Source organism: Ceratotherium simum, chromosome 34 (assembly GCF_057802395.1).
Source record: "Ceratotherium simum simum isolate JZ-2026a chromosome 34, ASM5780239v1, whole genome shotgun sequence".
Classification (NCBI taxonomy): domain Eukaryota; kingdom Metazoa; phylum Chordata; class Mammalia; order Perissodactyla; family Rhinocerotidae; genus Ceratotherium; species Ceratotherium simum.
The window spans coordinates 7021244-7039559 of NC_141933.1; the positions used below are offsets into that span (position 1 = coordinate 7021244).

The following is an 18316-nucleotide window of genomic DNA, read 5'->3' on the forward strand; positions in this document are numbered from 1 at the left end:
GAAACCACAAGGGCCTTTCCCGCCGGCTGAAGACCTCTGCATTTCGGCCGGTTGCTATGGAGACCGGCCCGCAGTATCCCAGCATGCCTTGCCCCGAGCTGTCCAATTATGAGCTCTCCGACGGGCGCCTCCTGATGACGCATACGGAAGCGCAGACAAGCCCCGCCTCCCGGAGAAGAGGACCGGCGAAGCGCTTCCGGGAGTCCGGCGGCGGCGGCGGCGGCGGCCAATACCCGTGGTTTCGGGGTCCTCTTTGGGAGTCGCGGACGTGAAGCCAGAGGACCCACTCTCCGCGGTGCGTATCGCCACCCCTGGTGCCTGGTTTGGCCTCTTCGGTGAGTCGGTTCGGAGCCGGCGCAATCTCCAGGGCCGAAGGGGAGACTTAACCGGCTGGATGCTTGGGGAGCCGCAGCTGGCTGCGGGAGAGCCAGTGGCGGGAGGCTTCGGCGCCCCGCGGAGGGGCTGTTGGCCTCTTCGAAGGTGGGGAAGAATCTGCCTTACATGGAGGCCTGCCCTCGAAATGGTTACTTTCTGAAAAGATAAATTGCATGTGCACGGCGCCTTACAGTTTGCTTTTCCATCTCTTACCCTTTGCGATCTTTACAACACTTAGAGTAGCAGTGGTTGTCCTTTTTTTTGCACCCGAGGGGTGTGTGTGTGTGTGTGATTTACTTTAGTTCACTGAGTAGAATCAGCGACAGCTGGAGAGACTCCCTCCCTCCGCCGCCCTTTCTGGTCCCGAAAGGTAGGACTTAAGTCGCGTCTTACAGAGTAAATATATTTAATGGTTAAGAGGGATTGCGAAATTTGGGAACTGCAAGAACTGAGGCTTGAGAATGGGAAAGATAAGGCTGGTTTGGTGAACCCAGGTTTTCAGGTTCAGATCGTTTGTGAAATCATTGAGGAATGTGACTAAGCTGCCCTCTAGGCTAGTTATTTACACAACTCGAATTGGCGTCCGGGAAAGTTAACAGAATATTGGGTTTGCTACCACTACAGGGGCCTGACGCTACCAAGAAGTAAAAGCCAATCCCTGCCCCGCAAAAGTTTGTTTTGTTTAATTTGTATTTGCAAATCCACCAGTTACCAAGTGAGTCAGTACTGTGTTAGGTGAATACGGCGCATGTGCAGCCCTGCCCTGGTGAGGCTTACAGAATGGCTGGGGAGACAGGCATGAGAATGGACAAATAGAGAGGTGATGTAAGCAGATAAAGCTTCCTGGAGGGAGTGGTGTCTACAGTGATCTAAAGGACTACAAAGCAGGGCCCAGAGAGTTTGGGAAAACATCACAGTGAAATAGAAGCCCCCAGCAAGCGGAGATTATCTGTTGAGAGGACTGTTGAGTCTTCCTCTCAGGTGATCTCTTGGTAACATTTGGCCCTGTCACTGCTCCATCCTTCTGAAATTCTCTCTCCCCATAACTTTGAGTTTCTCTTCCTCCACCTCTTGCTAATTTCCTTCTCCTTTGTAGAGGTTGCATCATCTGTCTGTTTGGTGACCCTCGGAGTTCCATCATGGGCCTTTTCTCGCTCCACACATTCTGCCTTGCTGATTTCACCCTCCCTCAAGACCTGAAAAACTCGCTAGATGTTGATGACCAGATTTCTGAGCCCAGATTTCTCTCTGAGGCTTAGATCCACGTGACCCCAGCTCTGCTCCTTCTCTCATTATATGCTACTCACTGTACTTGGAATGTTCCTTCCCTCAACCAGCTCAGCTCCTCGGTCTGGCACACCTTCCTCTGCAAGCCCTCACTGCTGCGGCAAGCTCCAGGTTTCTGTTAGATGCCTCTCCCATCTGCCTCCAGTCTCAGCTCTTCTCACACCACAATAATGGTCTGTTTCTTTGCCTCTCTCTCCCAGGAACTTGTAAACTCCTTGAGGTCAGAGACTGTCTGTCTGTCTGTCACAATTGTGCCCAGTACTACCATAGTGTCTGATGGTACCTAACATATATTAGATTTTTCAGTAAATAGTAGATGAGTGAGGGCCGGCCCCGTGGCTTAGCAGTTAAGTGCGCGCGCTCCGCTACTGGCGGCCCAGGTTCGGATCCTGGGCGCGCACTGACGCACCGCTTCTCCGGCCATGCTGAGGCCACGTCCCACATAGAGCAACTAGAAGGATGTGTAACTACAACATACAACTATCTACTGGAGCTTTGGGGGAAAAAAAGGAGGAGGATTGGCAATAGATGTTAGCTCAGGGCTGGTCTTCCTCAGCAAAAAGAGGAGGATTAGCATGGATGTTAGCTCAGGGCTGATCTTCCTCACAAAAAAAAAATAAATAGTAGATGAGTGAATAAGAGAAAGACTGCTTAGCAGTGTTTAGTGTTGCTGCAAAGTCAACTAAGATAAGCACTGAAAAATGGCACTAGGTACAAAGAGGTCCTTGGTTAACTCTACAGGAGTAGTTTCAGCCGAGCGATGGTACTGAAATGGACTGGAACAAGCGAGAGGTGAGAGAGTAGGACCAGCAAGGGTGCACAAGGCCTTGAAAGTGTAGCTGAGAGGCAGACAGCGGGGAGCAGTTCAGTGGAATGGGGTGAGGTTTTGTGTTGCTGCTTTTTCTAAATGGTGGACAATCCCTGAGCGTGTCCACAGTGTCATAGGAAGGAGCTGGCGAGAGGGAGAATTGAAGATACGGAAGAAATGACATGAGATCCCACAGGAAGCAGAAGGAGATGGGATTTGACCCAGAGCCCAGTGAGAAGACAGGAAGGTTGTCGAGTGTTCTCAGGAAGGGAAGTGGAGGGTGTGGAGCACGAGAAGGGGGGAGGAAGTGCATGGTGTATGTGAGAACTGGCCATTAGATGGTGGGGTGAGGAGCTGGACCAGTAGTCCAAGTCTAGTCTTTGCAGGGCTTTGAAAGCCCCAGTCCCGGGCCGGCCCCGTGGCTTGGTGGTTAAGTGCGCGCGCTCCGATGCTGGTGGCCCGGGTTCGGATCCCGGGCGCGCACCGAGGCACCACTTCTCCGTCCATCCTGAGGCCGAGGCCCACATACAGCAACTAGAAGGATGTGCAGCTATGACATACAACTATCTACTGGGGCTTTGGGGGGAAAAAATAAATAAATAAAATCTTTAAAAAAAAAAAAAAAAGAAAGCCCCAGTCCCAAAGGCAGTGGGGAGCCCCCCTTGGCCTTTTCCATCTTATGAAGCATCACCTTGGCCAGTATTCCCAGGACTGGAATGACTAACAGTGGCCAAGGGCCTGGGCGTTTCTGTGGCTCCCACACTTCTGGGAGATGTGCAGACAGGGCTGCTTGCAGCCTCCCCACCCATCATGTGCTCAGGGTGTGGTGCGTCCAGTCACTTCCCCAGCTGTCCCCGTCTGTGGTCAGGCTTGGTTTGACTCCCCACGTGGCCGCTTTCCTGCTCGGAGCTGCGGGCTGTGAGTGATGGCTCCACTCCTTCTCGCAGAGCCCAGATGCCGGTCCAGCCTCCAAGCAAAGACACAGAGGAGATGGAAGCAGAGGGCGACTCAGCCGCCGAGATGAATGGGGAAGAGGAAGAGAGTGAGGAGGAACGGAGTGGCAGCCAGACCGAGTCAGAGGAGGAGAGCTCAGGTGAGCCCCACACGCACACACGCGTGCCCGCCGCTCCTGCTCAGCTGGCGCTGACTGGCCTCTTGTCTCAGAGATGGACGACGAGGACTACGAGCGGCGCCGCAGCGAGTGCGTCAACGAGATGCTGGACCTGGAGAAGCAGTTCTCGGAGCTGAAGGAGAAGTGAGCGCGGGACACCCAGGGCTGGGTCTTCAGGCACCTGGGGTGAGGAGGCGGCGGGCCTGGTGCTGGGCAGGGGCGGCTGAGGCCCCGAGGGAATGAGGGCGCCTGGCACCTGCGTGACGGAGGTGCACATGGGTGCGTGGCTGTCTTACCTCCAGGTTGTTCAGGGAGCGACTGAGTCAGCTGCGGGTGCGGCTGGAGGAAGTGGGGGCCGAGAGAGCGCCCGAGTACACAGAGCCCCTGGGGGGGCTGCAGCGGAGCCTCAAGATTCGCATTCAGGTGGCAGGTCTGTGGGCTGGCCTGTGCCCTGGGGCGGCCCCCAGTCCCCCTCCCTCTTCCCTGCCAGCACCCATGGCTCTGTCCCCTTCCTCTCTCACCCTGCCCTGCCTCACCCCTGCTCCCGGCCCCCCTTTTTGGGTACCGGGGTCCCTGGCCAAGCAGGGCCTCCCATCTCCCTCCCTCTGCAGGGATCTACAAGGGCTTCTGTCTGGACGTGATCAGGAATAAGTACGAGTGTGAGCTGCAGGGGGCCAAGCAGCACCTGGAGGTGAACGTGGAGGCAGGCCGCGGGGGGGGTGGGCGGGGGGGACACTGAAGTGGCCACCCTGTCCCGCCTGGCTGAGCTGCCCCACCTCTTCCAGAGTGAGAAGCTCCTGCTCTATGACACCCTGCAGGGCGAGCTGCAGGAGCGGATCCAGAGGCTGGAGGAGGACCGCCAGAGCCTGGACATCAGCTCTGGTGAGGCGAGGGGCCGGCCCGGGCCCCCCTGCCCCAGGCCTGGCTCTGTCTGGAGCTCAGCTTCCCTGCCTGCACAAGGGGGTGGAAAAGGACCTGCTTCAGGGCGTCACTGTGGGGACTGAATGAAACCAAGCGTGGAAGGGCCTTGCCCAGTGCCTGGCACACGGTGGGGGCTCAGGAAGAGTGGGTACCCGCCCTCCTCTGCCCCTGCTCTCTTCCAGAACAGGAGGTGTCATTCTGACCCGCCCATGCATACAGTAGCCACAGGCCCCTGCATGTCCACAGCAGCTACATTTATACGGGGCCCTGGGAAGGCAGGAATTGTCATCCTCCCACTGAACAGCTGAAGACACCGAGGCTCATAAAGCACAGTGCCCTCCTTCGCTGGGTTGCACAGCTGTGCAGTCGGGACCTGAACTTAGCTGCCAGCTCCCAAGCCCAGCGTTCTCTCCACGGCCCTGGGAGGTGGTTGATGGGGAGGGCTGGCCTAGCGCCTGTGAGGCTACAGGGTGAGGGTGGCCTGGGAGGACCAGCACCCCGATCGTGACTCTGGTTCTGGGGGCACAGAGTGGTGGGATGACAAACTGCACGCCAGAGGCAGCTCGAAGACCTGGGACTCCCTGCCACCCAGCAAGAGGAAGAAGGCGCCTCTTGTTTCTGGTATCCTTCCACCCACGGTGGCCTGAGCTAGGTGGGACAACAGGGTCTGCTCCAGACCCGGAGGAGGTGGTGGAGGGACACAGAAGGCAGAGTCAGACTGGACACATTTATGGTCATTTGGCATCCTGTGGCCGTGTCTGGGAAAATCCAGCTGTCAGGAATGTTTTGTGGGGTCCTGGGTTTCTCCTGGGCTATGTGGCTATAGAGAAATAGAAACATCCGTTCAGTGACTCCCCATAACTTCTTGAGTGAGGTCTCCTTTGAGGCCCGTCTGGCTTTCCCACGATGTGCCTGGGCGTGTCCCAGGCCTTCCCACCCCCACGCCTTTGCTCACTTTCCACCCTCCTCTTGGAATGCCTTTCTGCCTGTCTCTGCCTGCTCAGTGCTCGTCTCAGATGTTACCTCCTCCGGGAAGTCTCTCTTGGTCTTCCTCCAGTGGCTGTGGCTTCTCTCTCCCCTGCACCTCTGTGCCCTCAGCTGGGGCACCCGCATCCCATATGGGAGCAGTTGCGTCTGCCCCACCTTAGGCATGAGCCCCTCAGTCCAGGGCCTGCTGTGCCTTCATCCCTCCTGGCATAGCCCGGCACAGAGTTGAATTGAATTCTCATGCCCCCGCCTGCCCCCACTATCCCTGCAGCAACCAGATGCTCAGGACGTTGGCCGCCTGGTGATGGGATTCAGGTTTGGGCAGGGAGGGAGGAGTCTGGACTGTAGGACTTGAGGGGTGAATGGGAGGAGGGCGTGGAGGCATTAGGTACAGAGCACTGGAGGGCAGAGTGGATGGCCCCCCTGGGGGACTGAAGGAGCGTTTTCAGGATAGAAGAGAGCAGAGTCTGTAGATGGGGAAAGAGGCCCGATGAGGGCACAGTTAAGGGGATGAGAACAGAAGGAGCAGATTCCTGAACTGGTGGGATGGACCTTGGCCTGCTGACCTTGAGGCTGGAGAGAGGAGGTGAGGGGGAGCCGATGGAAAGTCAGGGTGGGGCTCAGTGACCCCATGGACTCAGCAACATAGACAGTAGCCTCCCCCTGCCCCTGAGAACCTGGGGGCTGAGAGGTAGGAGGTGAAGCCTGAGCTCTGGCCCACCTCGCCACCATCCACGGCACCACCCCCCGAGTGTCAGAGCCCCCAGGCCGAGGCCCGTCACCTGCCCCCCACGCTGGGCATCCTGCTTCCTTGACGCCCGTTGCAGGCCCCTACATCGTGTACATGCTGCAGGAGATTGACATCCTGGAGGACTGGACGGCCATCAAAAAGGTGGGTACCCTGCTGCCCGCATTGCCCGCCGCATCTCAGGATAGGGGCTGCCAGCGCAGGGCCCGGCGCAGACCCCAGCCTTGATCTCTGCAGGCTCTCCCCGGGGGGGCTGTCTGAGGGTCTGGGGAGCTCTCTGCTCGGCCGTCGGCACCCCTGCCTTCAGTTCCCCGGCATTGCGGTCAGCTCACAAGCCTCCTTTTGCCCGAGGCTGCCCTGGAGGAGGAAACTACCAGGGCGGGTTTGGATGGGGTGGGAGAAAGGCGGTGGGGGGAGACGGGAAAGCAGCTGGCCCGGCCAGGCGTCTGACAAGAGACCACCTCAGAGCTTTGCCCAGAAGGGGTCTGTGCTCCCCAGCCCTCTTGGTGCAGCACTGACCCAGCAGCCCCCCACCCCAGAGAGGCTGATGTCGGGGGTGACTTGCCCACTGAAGGCAGGCTCTCAGGGGGCTTTTCTTCTCACCTACCCAGGCTAGGGCAGCTGTATCCCCTCAGAAGAGAAAATCAGATGGTAAGAACCATAGGGATTGTTCTGTTTCCCACCGCCCCACCCCAGCCCAGCTTCCTGGAAAGGAGCCCAGAGAGAGGCAGGGGCCGGGTCAGATCCGTGGCCCGAGAGAGGACAGTCTGGGTTTGAGGGCACTGTGGGGGTGGGGAAGCTCTTGGTTGATGGGGCAGGATTGGTTGGGGAGGGCTGGTGGGCCCACGGAGAAGGGCTCTGGAGCTGCCCTGTGCCCTCCTGGCTTCACTTGCCCTGGGCCAGACTGAGGCCTCTCCTCTCAGTCCCCCATGTGAAGTGACTGCCTCCTCTTGGACCAGCCTCTGCTCACCTGCAGTGATTTCCCCTTCCCACGTACCCCCAGGACCGTGACCCTGCTGTCCACAGCCAGCAGGCCCCTTGGAGCAGCTGGCACTAGACCCAGGATTTGCATTATCCTGCTGCAGAAAGGCAGACTGACAGGCCCCTCAGGGTCTGCCCAGCCAGCTCTCCAGCACTGCTGCTTGGCCCTCCCCTCCAGCCACCACTGGTCTGGACTCCTCTGCCCGTCCTCGGGGGCCTGTACAGCTGTGGCCCGGAGCTGCCCTCGCCGGGCAAGACGGTCTCCTCCATCCCCAACCAGCCCACCTCCTCCCCCTCCCGAAGGTCAGCCTCCTCTGTGCCCTCCCCGACAATGAGGACGTCCCTCGTCTTAAGCCAAAGCAGCATGCTTCTTGCTGACCGTGGACCCGGCTCCCCAGTCACTGGGCCAGTGAGCTGGGCCCCGCTTCGTGGGAACTTTGAGCCAGAAATTATATTTGGAGGGCCTGTCTGTCCTGGCTGTTGCTGGAGCAGGCTCTCCAGGTCTTCTCAAGGCGGTTCTTGGTGTCTTCCTCCCAGATTTGGGGGACTGGAATTAAAACCTTTCCTGGGACTCTGGTGTGGCCTGCATGTGTCTGATTGACCTTACAAGGGAATCAGGGCTCGCCTGGGGAGGTCCTGAGACAGGCAGTCTCTTCGGGGGGTCCCTGGTGCCTTCTCTCACTACCCAGCAGGAGCCTACCCACTCTGACTTGGCCTATACGCTGGGGAAGGTGGGGGGTTCCCCCCCAAGGTGGGGGCTGGGCCCTGGACTGCCTGGTGCTGCTGAGCAAAGTCTGCAGCAGCATGTGGCAGAGGCAGAGCACGTGGCCTCGGGTGGGGAAGGGGGCGGGGTGCTCGGTGGTTGGAGACTGGATCATGTCTGCACCTGCCCCGGTCGCTTGGCAGATTGGCGCAGCAGGCTGGCAGGGCCTGTGCGCGTGGGAGGCAGCCGGCAGCAGCGCTGTGTGCTGACGACCTCACAGCCAGACTTCCCCCTGTTTAGCACTGAGTGTTAGAACCACCCCCAGAACCTCAGTTAAGCAAAGGGGTTAGTTTCCATGGAGACACAGCATCCTTTCTCCATGACAACCTGAAATCCCAAAACCCAAGTTAGGCTCAGGACTGAGTCATTGGTGACCAGTAGGGGGCGCTTTGCCACAAGGCTGACCTCAAGACGTGGACAGATGAGCAATTGACCACAGACTTAAAGGTGCCCCAAGGGTGAGGCTTGGGCTTGTGGAGACTGAGACAGGCCCTGCTTAACCCCTTGCCGCCCACCTGTGTGGTTCGAGGAGGCGGGCAGGACTACAGGGAGTGCTGTGTGGAGGCGGCAGCCCCACAGCTAGGGCCCTTGGAGTGGTGCTTACGTGGAGGGGAGCCCCGCCCCGCGAGGCTGGGCCCAGAACAGAGAGGCAGCGGGCACTGCCCAGGCCGAGTGGACACACAAGAGTTAACTGGCGGGGTGTGACAGGGCGATCCGCCCTCAGGAAGTGTTACTCACCACCGGGAATGTGAATGCTCTTGCCTTGGGGGCTGGATTCTCTTCCTGAGTCCCGGGAGAAACCGGGAGAAACCGAAGGCGCTCCCAGCCATGGAAACCCCTGGGGAGCCAGGAGCGGGACCTCTCGGAGCCCCCAGCCCGACCAGCTTTGCACCTGGGCACCTGGAAAAAAAAAAGTTAGTGAAGTTGGAGGGGCAGCCTGGTGGGGCAAGGAGGGATGGCAGAGCATGGTCTGTCCTGGGGCAGAGGAGGGGGAAAGGGCTGGGCAAGGGTCCCAGCGCCTGGCCTCCTGCTCAGGTCTGGTGCCTGCCTCCAGGCCAGCCCAGGACTCGCTGTACGACGTGCCGGATGCCGGTGGGGGACAGGCAGGTGGGCCCCAGCGGCCCGGGCGCACCGTGAGCCTGCGGGAGCGCCTGCTGCTCACGCGGCCCGTGTGGCTGCAGCTGCGGGCCAACGCCGCGGCTGCGCTACACACACTGAGGACCGAGCCCCCGGGGGTGAGTCGTGCTCCCAACCCCCACCGGGGCTGGCCAGTGGAGGATAGGAGGGAGAGGAGCTGGACACGAGGTCCTGAGCCTCCGAACCCTGTCCACTTGCAGACGTTCCTGGTGCGGAAATCTAACACCCGCCAGTGCCAAGTCCTGTGCGTGCGACTGCCTGAGGCCAGCGGCCCCTCCTTCGTCTCTAGCCACTACATCCAGGAGAGCCCTGGGGGTGAGAGGAACTGGCCTGGCGGGAAGGGGCTGGAAGCAGTTGGGGGGGGCAGGGGGGTCTCCCCAGAGGACACCCTCACTTCCCATCTCTCAGGCGTCTCCCTGGAGGGCTCGGAGCTCGTGTTCCTGGACCTGGTCCAGCTCATCTGTGCCTACTGCCATGCACGGTGAGCCTGGCCACAGGGCACCTGGTGTCTGTGGGCCCCTGCTCCCCTGGGACACCCTGTCCTCCCCACCCCCACAGGCCCTCTCAACCCTGGCAGCCCCAAGCATGCCGCACTCCTGACTTTCTGCTTCCTCTTCTGGCCTCAGGGACATCCTTCTCCTCCCGCTCCAGCTCCCCAGAGCCATCCGCCTGGCAGCCACCCACAAGGAGCTGGAAGCCATCTCCCATCTGGGCATCGGTAAGGGATCCCCTGCTACCCATTGCACAGATGGGCAACCTGAGGCCAAGAGGGAAAGGGAAGGCACGCAGGCACGCAGCCCTGAAGCCTGTGCCTCTCGCTCGGTTGGACACCCTCCGTGAACCTCCCTGAGGCCCCAGTTAGTTTCTCTTCCCTAGAGTTCTGGAGCTCCTCCCTCAACACCAAGGTTCAGCCAGGCCCATCTGAAGGCCCGCTGCTGCCCCGGCTGAAGTCTCGGTCCCCACAAGAGCTGGACCAGGGCACCGGAGCCGCCCTGTGCTTCTTCAACCCACTGTTCCCAGGGGACCTGGGCCCCACCAAACGGGAGAAATTCAAGAGGAGTTTCAAAGTGCGCGTGTCCACAGAGACCTCCAGCCCCCTGTCTCCACCTGCTGTGCCACCTCCCCCAGTCCCGGTGCTGCCAGCGGCAGCCCCCCCCCCGACAGCAAGGTTGCCCCCTCGCCAGCTGCTACGGAGGGAGAGCTCAGGGGGGTACCGTGTGCCAGGGGGCGCTGGCCCCAGCCTCCCACCCCTGCCCTCCCTCCAGGAGGTGGACTGCTGCTCCCCCAGCAGCTCGGAGGAGGAGGGGGCACCAGGGTCCCAGAGGAGCCCCGTGTCCTCACCCCTCCTGGGCCGCCGGCGGCCCCTGCTTAGGTCCATGAGTGCTGCCTTCTGCTCCCTGCTGGCGCCCGAGCGGCAGGTGGGCCGGGCAGCTGCAGCACTGATGCAGGACCGCCGCACGGCCGTGGGCCAGCTGGTGCAGGATCTGTTGACCCAGGTGCGGGCCAGCCCCGAGCCCCGGGAGCTGCAGGGTGTCCGCGAGGCGCTGAGCCAGGCCCGGGCCATGCTGAGCGCAGAGCTGGCCCCTGAGAAGCTGCTGCCGCCTGAGAGGCTGGGTGAGACTCCAGCCCAGGCCTCTGCTGGTTCAGCCTCCTCTCTCCATAATCCAGCTCTTCCCCTTTCCCCTCTCGCCTTCTCTCCACAGTGCCAGCCTGCCTCTCTGAGTCTGTTCTGCTGCTTTACAAACCCAACTTGTCTCACCACCATTCAAGTGAATTCCATCCCCCACCTTCCCCCCAACTCTCCTGTCTCACCAAGAATCCTCCTCCTTTTCATCGTTCCCCCTCCATGACTGTGCCCCTTCTCCCCGGGACTGTGCCCCCAGCCCCGTGATTCCCCTGACCCCTGACTGCCTCTCCTCCACAGAATGCATCCTGGAGAAGTCGCTGCATCGCTCCGTGCTCAAGCCTCTCCGGCCCATCCTGGCGGCCCGCCTGCGGCGCCGGCTTTCTGCCAATGGCTCCCTGGGCCGCCTGGCTGAAGGCCTCCGCCTGGCCCGGGCCCAGGGTCCCGGAGCCTTTGGGTCCCGCGTGAGCCTGCCCTCCCCCGTAGAGATGGAACAGGTGCGCCAGAAGCTGCTGCAGCTGCTCCGGGCCTACTCACCCAGCGCCCAGATCAAGCGGCTCCTGCAGGCCTGCAAGCTGCTCTACACAGCCCTGAGGACCCATGCGGGTATGCCCCCTCCCACCACCTCCCACTGGCCCCCTGTTGAGTCAGAGGCAGGCCCCCACCACCAGGCAGAGACTCCCTGAATGGTACGGCAGCAAAAAAAAAAAAAAAAAAAAGAGTCCAACCCTCCCATCTCAAAGATGGTGAAACTGAGGCCCAGAAAGTAGAGCATCTGCTCCCTAGCCCGTGCTCATGGTTGCCTTAGAAACCACATTGCCCAAGGCCTGGCAGGTGGAGGGGAGGGTCACTATCTAAGATGAGGAGTGGGGCCCCAGAGGAGCCTGAAGCTTCCTCCTCCACCCTCCCACAGGGGAAGGCGCTGGGGCCGATGAGTTCCTCCCACTGCTGAGCATCGTCCTGGCCCAGTGTGACCTTCCTGAACTGCTGCTGGAGGCCGAGTACATGTCAGAGCTGCTGGAGCCCGCCCTGCTCACTGGAGAGGGTGAGGGACCCCCACACGCCGCCTCCCTGTCAGAGTGGGGCTGGGGTGCCTTAGCGGCTGTGTGGCCCTGAGTAAGCAGGGGAGGGCAGAGGGAACAGGTCACCCACCCCCAGCCTGAGCTGCATTCTTCCCCTTGTGTGCCAGGCGGCTACTACCTCACCACCCTCTCGGCCAGCCTGGCCCTGCTGAGCAGCCTGGACCAGGCCATCCTTCCCCTGAGCCCCTCCCAGGAGCTGCAGCGCTCCCTCAGCCTCTGGGAGCAGCGCCGCGTGCCTGCCACCCACAGCTTCCAGGTAACAGGGCCTCCACGCCATCCACCCCAAACTGTCCAGCGCGGGGGCTCTGGCATCCTCCAGCACAGTCCCCTCCTTTTCTCAGTGGGACGCAGCAGGGGAGAGGCTAGTCCTGCATCACCCCGCAATAGAAACAGCGCCCCACGCAGAACAAGCATCAGAGCCGGCCTTTCTAGAAAGAGTACGCCCCCTGTGCCGGCACCCTGCTCAGTGCCCTGGGGATGCAGCCCTGCATCTCCACAGAAACTCTGAAGTAAGGCCATCATTGTCCCCATTTTACAGATGAGGAAATTGAGACATGACAGGAGAGGGAAAGGGACACACATGGCAGGCTCCAGCCCCCAACTGGGGCTCTGCCCTCCCCTGGACTCAGCCTTCCAGCCCATGCTCCTCTCACCCTCCCATCTGGGCTCAGGCCTGGTGTCCTCAGAGCCAGACGCCATCCTGCCATTCACCTCCTCTCCATCCAGTCAAGGGACCCTTCCTGGCCTTGGTCAATAGTCCAGACTTGGGGGGCCAGCCTGAGGGCATAGTGGTTAAGTTCGCACGTTCTGCTTCAGTGGCCTGGGGTTCACGGGTTCCCAGGCACGGACCTATACACTGCTCATCAAGCCATGCTGTGGCAGCATCCCACATACAAAAAAAGAGGGAGATTGGCACAGATGTTAGCTCAGGGCCAATCTTCCTCACCAAAAAAAAAAAAAAGTCTAGACTTGGTAGCCAGATCCTGAGTTCAAATCCCGGCTCTGCTACTTTCTGGTTGTGGAACTTGGTCAAGTTATGTCACCTCTTTGTGCCTCGATTTTCTCATCTCTAAAATGGGGTAACAGTACCTACCTCCTGGGCTTGATTGAGGATTAAATGACTTAATGCGGGACAAGCACTTAGGGCACAGAGGAAGCTCTGTCTGAGTAGGATGGTCGGGCTGTAGGGCCAGCTGGGGCCAGCCTTCCAGCCTGCAGCTGGGGCCCACTAGCCCGAGCACATCTCTTCCTTCCTCAGAAGCCCCCTTGGAGCTCACCTTGTCCAAAAAGCTTTTGCCACTTGGTTCTCCCACTGGATTTATCCCACCCCACCCCTGTCCCTGCTAGGCCTACACTGGGACCTCAAGCTTGGCAGCCAGATAGAGACCAGGCAGGGCTGAGGTCTTGTTTTCGCTTCTCCTCCTGCACAGCACCTCCTCCGAGTAGCGTATCAGGACCCCAGCAGTGGCTGCACCTCCAAGACCCTGGCCGTGCCCCCAGGAGCCTCAATTGCCACCCTGAACCAGCTCTGTGCCACCAAATTCCGAGTGACCCAGCCTGACACTTTCGGCCTCTTCCTGTACAAGGAGCAGGGCTACCACCGCCTGCCCCCTGGAGCCCTGGCCCATGGGCTTCCCACAACCAGCTACCTCGTCTACCGCCGGGCAGAGCGGCCTGAGACCCAGGGGGCCTCACCTGGGGCTGCGGCAGAGGAGGGTGGTGGGGAGCCAGAGGCAGGGGGCAGGGAGGAGGGGAAAGGGGGCCCTAGAGATGGGGACACCGTCAAAGCAAGTCCCAGGGACAGCAAGGGAGAGTCGGAGACAACTGCCCAGGGGGCTGAGGGGGTCAAGGGCCAGGCCAGGGGGAGCCCTGCTCAACCAGGGGCGCCAGAGGCTGAGGGAAGTCAGGCAGCAGAGGAGTAGCTGGGAGTGGCCAGAAGGGTCATTTGGGGCAGAAAACTCTGAGCCTGCTGGGACAGCCTTTCAGAGCCATCAGCCCCAGCAGCCAAGGCCACAGCTCCCTTAGCCTTCCCCACCCCAGGCTGGGGTCCTGTGTCTGCCACCACCTCTGTCTGCCATGTATCCCCATGTTCACACTGCTGGAGGAGCGCCTGACTGGCCACGTCTGGGGCATTGGAGTAAAGTTGAGGGGGTTTGGGGGGCTCCAGACCAAGGCCCCAAGGCCCTTTGCCCCTTGTCCTTCCCCAGCAGCTGGAGGCCAGTCAGCCTGCAGTGGTGAGTGTGCCCAACAGGGGACAAATCCACCAGACTCCCAACCTGTGGCTGTGGAGGAGGGGTACAGCCCAGGGCAGGGCCACAGAGCAGCCCCTCCAGGCGGTGGCTTCAAGGCCCTGAGAGGCTCCACCCACCCCTGGGTGTCAGGAGGATGCAGGGAGGCAGCAAGGGCTCGGGGACCAGTCCTGCCCCGACCACCTGGAGAACCAGCACCTCCAAACCTCAGTGTCCTCACCTGTAAAGTTGGGGTGCTGTTGTTGCCCAGCCTTCTCCCAGAAGTCTTCTAGGGGCCAAAATGGATGGTTTTGCTGCAAAGCAGAGCTCAGACTAGGGGAAAGGGGAGGGAAGGAGGTGGGATGTTAGCAACCCCCGCCCCCATCCCTCCAAGGGTCTGTCCTCTGCTCTCACGAAGGGTGACGTTCCCCAGTCAGCCCAGGGGAGAGCCTGGAGATCAGGTCCAGCCGAGGGACCACCGACTTCCAGTCTTTCCCCAAGATGGGAAGGCCTCACAGGCCCTCTGGGGTCCCAGGGGAATTGGAGACAGGCTTCCGAACTGGAGGGGGGCTTGGAAGCCACTTTCTCTGCTCTTAACTCTTTTGGACCTCAAGAGCTTTACGAGAGGCAGGGTATGGCTTATTACCCACTGAGGTTCGGGAATGTGACTCCTAAGGTATCACACAACAGGCCATTAGGGGTTCCCCCACCCAAACCAGGATGTCAGGTTCCAACTACGTCCTCTATTCTAAGCCGCCAATAAATTAACCTCAAGGCTCAGAGCAAGCAGCAAATCTGAGCGAAGAAAATGCCATCAACGACCACAAGGGGACGCACGTGGCCCAGGAGGCTGCTGAGTGGGTGACTCCCCGGGGGCGAGGGCAGCTCCAGAGCCGCAGCAGCAGGTGGTCACGGGCTTTGCACTCCCGCCACTGCCAGGCAACCTGGGGACAATGCGGGGGCCGGGGCTGCCAGCCCTCCGCTCCCTTAGCATCAGGGGTCACTCCCTGGGAAGGAACCATCCTCTGGTGGAAGGACCCCAGCCGGTCTCTGAGGTGCTCCCTTAGGTACTGAGCACAAAGGGACATCAGCACACGTGTCAGACAGACAGGACAACTGGAAGGTAGAAATCCCGGGCGTCGGGATTTCAGACAATCCAGATACAGCCCAGTGCAGGGCTCCCGAATTTCTCACTGGGCCCCCAGCAGCTCTTCCCTCCCCACTTCCACGCCCCACCCCACCAAACTTCTCGCTGGTCGGGAGTCTCCCCGTCGTTCTTTTGTATGTCCCCTCGCCCTACCCCACGCCCCCCAGTGCCTCACACAGTGCTGGGCACTCCGTAGGCGCTCAATAAATGCTGTCCACTGCTTGGAGTTTGATACCTAAGAGTGAAGGGCGGTGAGGTGGGAAGCTGGGAGTTTAAGGGAGGGCTGGGTTCTGGGAACCAAACACAGGATGCTTCAAGTTCAGTCCCAGAGGACGGACCTGGAGGGCTTGCAGGGGTTGCTCGGAGAACCCCAGGGCCAGATGTGGAGCTGGTCTCACAGGCGCTAGGACTGGCTGGGGCTTCTGGGCCCCTGCCTTGGGGACTTTGGCAAGCCCTTCCTGTGCTCAGTCCTAATTCCTGGCCCTGGGAATTCGGCATGGCCCCAGCAGTGGCTCATTGGAGCACTGCCAGGCCCTGTCTGCTGCCTGAGTCTTTTGGTTTATCCTCTCAAGAGACTCAGGAGTCCAGGCCAGGTAAATCAGCATGACCAAGGGTCATGAGACGGGGGTTGGGGCTCCAGGCAGGGCAGGCAATGATAGGCCGGTCTAAGACTGCTCTTATTATCCCCACTTGACAGATGAGGAAACTGAGGCTTGCTCAGGGAAAGTGGCTTGTTACAGGGCAAAGGGCTTGGAGACCAGGTTCTGTGGAACTTCGGATTCTGCAGTCCTCCAAAACAGGACACATTTACTCGTCCCCTCAGCAGTAATCTATTGTGTCCATAGGGACCGAGCACCAAGCACCCACAGCCCCAGCCAGAGGGAAACAGGTGTGATCTAGGTAATAGCGTAGTGTGCGCATGGATACTGCCTCCCCACCCCTGCCTCCCACCTTTGGCCTTCTGGAACAGGAAGTCCAGCCTCTGAGAGGCAATGCAGGGCAGGGCTGGAACCCTGAAGCTTGGATCTATAGCAGCCAAGTCACTTCCTCGGAAATGTTGCGCTTCTTACCTCTAGAATCACCATCCTTCTGTGTGTGTTTGTTTATTGTCTGTATTCCCCACTAGAAGGCCAGAGCCAAGTCAGCCTTGTTTCCCCGCTAAATCTTGGGGGCCTAGGACAATGCCTGGCGGGAATTGACACTTAGTAAATATATGTGGAGTGACTAGTTCCAGAAGACTCAACCTAAACAGTTCCTCTGAGCTCCAGGGGCCCGAAGGGCGCATTCTCCATCACTGCCACCAGGGGGCGAGTGTGCCCCTTCTCACTCACATGCCAGGTCTCCTTCTGGCCTGAGACCACCCAGAGACCCCGTGCACCCTGAGGACCCACCCTGGCCTGGTGCCTGGAGGGAAGCAGCCCCACTGTGGGGCCCTGGTACCGTCCTGCGAATGGGGATCCTGAGAACGGAGGTTGGGAAGGTGGCAGAGGGAGGGGCCGCTTCCCTCCAGGTACAGGGCCTGTGAGGTGGCCTGAGAGGGGACCCTACGAGGTGGGGGAAGAAGGCAGCCATTGAGACCCACAACCACACCCTGACTCACCTTCAACGCACAGCGTTTAACACCCTGCCATGGCCTTGTAACCCATGTTCACACCCACAATTTAACACATAGAGACATCCTGACTCACGTTTGCACACACAGTGTGACACCCTGCCTGCCATGGTCATGTATGGTAGCACCGGACACCCCTAGTCTTGACAGGAACACCCAGGGTGTTAGGAACACCCTGACACTCAGCCATTCACGCCCTTTGGGACGAGACAGTGACACCCCTGAGCCCCTCCTTCGAGCCACACCCTGACACAGACATGCCTAGATCCGCAGACTCAGAGATATTCCCTCAACACCCTCCCTCTCGGGCTCAGAATGTGACTCTGACGCATACACATGGGGACAGGCTGACACGGAGATGAGGTGACCTGCTACACAGGGACTGCACGACACACACCTATCCATGCAGGATGGCCACTGCCACACCAAGTCCCCACTCAGACATGGCACACAGCGTCCTCCTTCCCACTCTGCACAGGCATAGGAAAGCAAACACACACACATACAGACACAAACTCAGACACACAAACACACACATACATAACACAAAGACACACACACATACTTTTTTATGCTTTTGATCATGCAGAGAGGTCCAAGCCCTCTGACTAACCTCCCTCCCTGCCCTGGCCTATCCCTGCCACCACTCAGCCCCCTCACCTCATGGTGGACCCTGGTGGGGGCTGTGAGTTGCTCAGAAGACCCCCATGGGGGATGTGGAGACCCCACTGGCCAGGCAGGAGGCAGAGCCCGGCAGCACTGGGCGGGGAGGCCTGAGCTCATCAGATTCCAGCCTGAGTGATTCACGGCAAGCGCCTGGGGAAGATCTGGGGGGGTGGGGGGGGTGGGGGCACTGGCCCAGGGGCTGGGGCTTTGAGGGCCTGGGTGGGCTTCAGACCAGAAGGTCTTGGGTCTAGAGCAAGCCTCTAGTCTGGGAGGGGGGCTTCCTGAGGGGTAGCCCAGCCTCAAGGGGTGCCCTGCTGGGCCTGGCTCCTGGGAGGGGCTAGGACACAGAGCTGAGCAGCCGGATGAGACAATCGGCCCCTCCCGCTCACCCCGCCCAGGGCCTGGGCCCCTGACCCCACGCCTTCCCGGCCCCAGCAGCTGGGTGTCTTTAGCAGGGTTATGCCAAGGGTGGGGGCAGGGCTGGAGTGACCTTCATGGCCGTCTTGGCCCCTCAGGCGCTCGGGCAGGCAGCCTGAGTGGACCCCAGAGGCCCTGAGGGGCTGGCCCTGCCTGGGCCAGGCAGGGCCAACAGGGTTACAGACCCTTGCTGCCCTGCTAGGCAAGGCCTCTGCCAGAGAGCCGAGAAGGACCGGTGCCAGGGAGGTTTTCCTGCCAAGTCGGAGCCCTTTGCTACTGCCACCCTCTGAGCCCCTGCCTCCCAGGCCGGGCTGATGCTCAGAGGACCCAGCTGCCCCTGCGGGGTAACAGGAAGAAAGGATGGGGCTGGGGGCAGGATGAGGGCACAGGAAGTGCCTTTCTTGGAACTCTGCACCAAAATA

At 60.3% G+C, this 18316-nt stretch overlaps 2 protein-coding genes across 5 annotated transcripts; both read left to right on the forward strand.

Moving 5' to 3' along the window:
• The first annotated feature begins 161 nt into the window (after nt 1-161).
• BRMS1 (BRMS1 transcriptional repressor and anoikis regulator) lies at nt 162-7789 on the forward strand. 4 transcript variants are annotated; one of them, XM_014793042.2, is made up of 10 exons: nt 162-295; nt 3418-3563; nt 3635-3725; nt 3884-4011; nt 4193-4272; nt 4367-4463; nt 5031-5123; nt 6317-6381; nt 6849-6888; nt 7241-7789. In XM_014793042.2, the coding sequence occupies exons 2-10, from the start codon at nt 3425-3427 to the stop codon at nt 7246-7248; spliced, it is 741 nt and encodes a 246-aa protein (XP_014648528.1). In that variant the 5' UTR covers nt 162-295; nt 3418-3424; the 3' UTR covers nt 7249-7789. The 4 variants fall into 4 exon arrangements, with proteins under 4 accessions (XP_014648528.1, XP_087278734.1, XP_087278735.1 ...); XM_087422608.1 differs by having other exon boundaries at nt 7522-7789; XM_087422609.1 differs by having other exon boundaries at nt 4400-4463; nt 7522-7789.
• Nucleotides 7790-8092: 303 nt separating this feature from the next.
• RIN1 (Ras and Rab interactor 1) lies at nt 8093-15419 on the forward strand. Its single transcript, XM_004437653.3, has 10 exons — nt 8093-8895; nt 9036-9216; nt 9319-9433; nt 9527-9599; nt 9745-9836; nt 9995-10732; nt 11043-11348; nt 11656-11787; nt 11932-12080; nt 13255-15419. Exons 1-10 carry the CDS (start codon nt 8810-8812, stop codon nt 13744-13746), a joined length of 2364 nt encoding a protein of 787 aa, XP_004437710.1. The 5' UTR covers nt 8093-8809; the 3' UTR covers nt 13747-15419.
• The last annotated feature ends 2897 nt before the right edge of the window (nt 15420-18316 follow it).

Coding starts and splice junctions, on each gene's coding strand:
- BRMS1 (XM_087422608.1), top strand. CDS start 3,425: ATGCCGGTCCAGCCTCCAAGCAAAGACACAGAGGAGATGGAAGCAGAG. Junction 4,012..4,192: donor GATTCGCATTCAGGTGGCAG/GTCTGTGGGCTG, acceptor CTCCCTCTGCAG/GGATCTACAAGGGCTTCTGT. Junction 4,273..4,366: donor GGGCCAAGCAGCACCTGGAG/GTGAACGTGGAG, acceptor CACCTCTTCCAG/AGTGAGAAGCTCCTGCTCTA.
- RIN1 (XM_004437653.3), top strand. CDS start 8,810: ATGGAAACCCCTGGGGAGCCAGGAGCGGGACCTCTCGGAGCCCCCAGC. Junction 11,349..11,655: donor AGCCCTGAGGACCCATGCGG/GTATGCCCCCTC, acceptor ACCCTCCCACAG/GGGAAGGCGCTGGGGCCGAT. Junction 11,788..11,931: donor CGCCCTGCTCACTGGAGAGG/GTGAGGGACCCC, acceptor CTTGTGTGCCAG/GCGGCTACTACCTCACCACC.